The sequence below is a fragment of the Dendrobium catenatum genome, unplaced genomic scaffold, assembly GCF_001605985.2.
Source record: "Dendrobium catenatum unplaced genomic scaffold, ASM160598v2 fragScaff_scaffold_1449, whole genome shotgun sequence".
NCBI classification, from domain to species: Eukaryota; Viridiplantae; Streptophyta; class Magnoliopsida; order Asparagales; family Orchidaceae; genus Dendrobium; species Dendrobium catenatum.
The window spans coordinates 680,649-684,239 of record NW_021319911.1 but is presented as its reverse complement, the minus strand read 5'-3'; the positions used below and the strand labels follow the sequence as shown (position 1 = coordinate 684,239).

Below are 3,591 nucleotides of genomic sequence, written 5' to 3'. Positions count from 1 at the left end.
ATCTTTGTCCATCCCACCTATTTTTTTTTGCCCACCTTAAAAAAAGAATGCTGGATCCGCACCTGTCTATGTCCATGTTTTATGTTCCTTTTAAAAACTTAGCTTAATTGTTTAGTTTATGGACTGTGATTTAGCAAGCAAAGAATGGCAATGGTGAAAAGATTCCAACGGTATGTTTCTTACCTCGATTTCTAAGCAACTGCAAGCAGCTTCAAGACAAGCTTCTAATGCAATGAACTCAAAAGGAAGAACTTTAGGACCGTTGGAATTTGAAAAATCTCCTGCCTCCTTCAATTTGCCCTTTTGAACCATTTCAGACAGGTCATCATCTTCCTCGGAGTAATCCAGATTCCCAGAGTTCTCAGGAGGGCTCCTACTCGTTCTGATCTCTTGCAGATCATAAGAATGGCTCCCATCACCACTCCCACCTCCATCACCTTCCATCTTTTAGGGCATCAAAACAAAACAACAACATTTAATAAATTACCAAACTTAACCACTCAGTAAGAGAAAGAAAAAGAAATATATAACAGTTTAATCAATTAATAATTAACTGTAACAAAAAAATTAATTGAGTAAATATATATAAAGAAGAAGATTAAAAAATAAATCTTGCCAGGAAAATTTTCAAATAAAAAACCATTTCAAGCACAAAAAAAGCAAGAAATCCGATGACATTTCTACGCAGGTTAAAAACACTTATGGGAGCAAAATCAACAGACCAAGAAAAAAATCCCAAATTTGAGAAACTAAGAGAACAGAACCTGGCGGACCTGCCGGAGAGTGAGGCGGCGCTGTAGCTGGTGGACGAAGGGTGAAACGGTTGGATCCGTGGAATTAAGAATGAGGATCTCGTGTGCGGTGATGACGGCTTTGATGTGTTCTAGATTGATGACGATGGCTCGCTCGCGGCCGAGGATGGTGGAGGGGTAGGAGAGCTGGGGATCCAGGATGCGGAGATCCCGAGCCGGAAGCCCCGTGCGCCTCATGATCGCCTGCTTTCCAGCCTCCACCATTCGCGCTTCCCCAGTAGAGTTCACGGCTAGCCATGCTCGAACGCCCATCACCGCCGTCTTCTTTCTCCCAACCGCCGTCGCTGGCGCCGGAGTTCGAGGATCGGCTTCGTCGAATGTTTCTGATGAGTTCTTCCATGATGGAGGACATGAAAGATCGCCGGTGATGCCGCCGGCCACCCTCATCTCACTCACTCACTCTCTCACTCTCGCTGTCTCGCTACGGCCACGCAATGGGCAAGCAATGAGTCAAGTTGGAAGGAATGGATGCCAGCTTTTTGGTGGGGACGCGTGGGAGACATTTGTCTTGTGGTATGTTCCCTTGTCCTATGCCCTCCGCATAGGATCGCAATAATTATTATTTTTTCATTAATTTAAGTATTATTTAATTAATACTTTTCAATTTTATTATGTTGCTAATATTTTTAGTGTGACACACCCAAATACATGGATTCAATAACTTATATAAAGAACAACAAAATTCTAAATTAGATTATGTGGCGTCACATTTAGTTGGACGATAGTAGTTGAAATGATCATAGTGGTAGATGATGGAAGTTGAAGGATAGTATATGACATGCAATATAGGTCAAAGGATCATAGTTAGTATGTTATGGAGATCAAATGATCATAATTTGAGGGTGACTATGGTCAAAGGGTCGTAATCAAGTGATGGTATTTGGAGGATCATAGTTGAGCGATTATGATCATATGACTATAGTCAGGCAATGGTTTGAGGACAATAGTTGAGCAATAATGATTAGAGGATCATAGTTGGATAATGGTAGCGTAAATGGTCATAGTTGGGAGATGGAGGTCTGAGGACCATAGTTGGGCAACGATGATCGGAGGACAATGGCTAGGCGACGGTGGTTGGATGACCAAAGTTAGCCGACGATAGTTTGAGTCTATAGTTAGGTAACTTAGGCTGGAGAACTATAATTGGGTTATAGTGGTAGATCGGAAGAATGGTGGTTGGGTGATAGGGGTAGGAGGATCATAGTCGGGCTATAATTGTGAGAGAATTGTAGTTGGATGATTATGGTCTACATACCGTAGTTAAGCGATAATGTTCGGAAGGATCGAAGTTCAGCAATAGTAGTTAGGGGTCCGTAGTCTTGAAAGTTGCATTTGCATTAATCAAAATGGAAAAAAGTAAACAAATATAACTATGTGTGAGTCGCTATGAATATCCTCCCCCCACAAAACAACAAAATAAGAAGAGGGGGGGGGGGGGGGGGGGGGGGGGGGTGCGCTTATCACTATAGACATCATTCCACAAAAATTGCATTACAACTCTATTGTGAGACCATGGACTTTGATAGAAAATAACTTGCTTGGATTAAGAGAGGAAGGGTCACTCATTTAACTTTCTCCATAATATGTTGTACAAGTGCAATAACACTGGCATTAACTCTTTCAACAACAACTCCATTCAAATCAATTGTCCATGGCTCATTTAGAATCTTTAAAGTGAGGATTGATTAAAGCTCCACTTGATTGCTATCCCAATGTTGAAATTGCATTTTTACAGCCTTTCTAAAGTTGTCATATTCAAAACAAAGCACAACACTAACTCCCGCTTGGAAGGAGGATAAACAAGCATCATCAACATTGATTTTAAGCCAATTTGGATGTTGGGGAGAGGGGGACACAAATGGAGATGATTATACAACTCAAAGGATCGATTAGTGTGTCAAAGATAAAAAAATGGGGAAGTTGTGTGATTGAATAATAATGCTTAGGACTATGACAACCAACATAATTGGGCTTCCAAATGAGTGACAATGCTCTTTAGCATTTCTAGAATGTCAGAGTTGGTGAACAATATTGTAGTTGAGGCAAAATGTACCTTTTGTGGTCCTTATAATCTTTAAAGAGTTGGAGATGAGCAAAAAGGATGGGAGTGGGTGGCATGTTAAGTCCTTATTTAGTGTGAATGCTAATAATTTTAGTTAACTTGGATCTTGCAATAAAGATGTGATTCTCATGTTATGTGTAGCCTAAAGAGCATTAAATTGAGTCAGAGAGGCGTTGACAGTATAGACACACATTGGTAGAGATGGCATCACAAGTTAGCCACCATCAAAAGAACTTCTCTTGAGGGTGGAGCTCAAGGCATTGTAGCTAATGTGGGCATTGAGCACAACTGAGAAAGTAGTAACATAATCCATTGATGTTATAGTTAAGCTCCATGGAGCAATGATAAGCTCAGGCTTATCTATTACAGGTTCATGGTGGATGTGTATTGAGAGAAAGATATAAATGAGCTGCATGTTGAGAAATAATTGTAAGAGGTCCAAATTCCAATTATCACCATAGTTCAAAAGATTTAAATTCTATAGTTAGAAAGCGACAGATGTTGAAGGATCATAGTCAGTCGATGATGTTTTGAGGACTGTAGTTGGTAAGTGATGAAGGTCAAAAGGACCATAGTCAACCAACTATGATTTTAAGAACTATATTTAGCAAGTGACAACGATTGGAAGGACTGTGGTTGGTGGGCAATGGAGGTCAATGACAATGGTTGAGTGATGATTCGACTGTGGTGCATGCTCTGAGTTTCTTAAAGTCTCAT

At 40.5% G+C, this 3,591-nt stretch overlaps 1 protein-coding gene across 2 annotated transcripts in view; it reads right to left on the bottom strand.

Moving 5' to 3' along the window:
* LOC110095243 (magnesium transporter MRS2-3) overlaps positions 1–1,287 on the bottom strand; it is an 8,743-nt gene extending 7,456 nt beyond the window's left edge. The window contains exons 1-2 of one of the 2 annotated variants that reach the window (XM_020820692.2): positions 765–1,287; positions 184–444 (exon numbers count right to left, since the gene is read on the bottom strand). In XM_020820692.2, coding sequence (XP_020676351.1) covers positions 184–444; positions 765–1,199 — 696 coding nt within the window. In that variant the 5' untranslated portion in view covers positions 1,200–1,287. The remainder of the gene's footprint in view (positions 1–183; positions 445–764) is intronic. The other variant, XM_020820693.2, reaches the window with a different exon arrangement.
* Between the last annotated feature and the right edge of the window lie 2,304 nt (positions 1,288–3,591).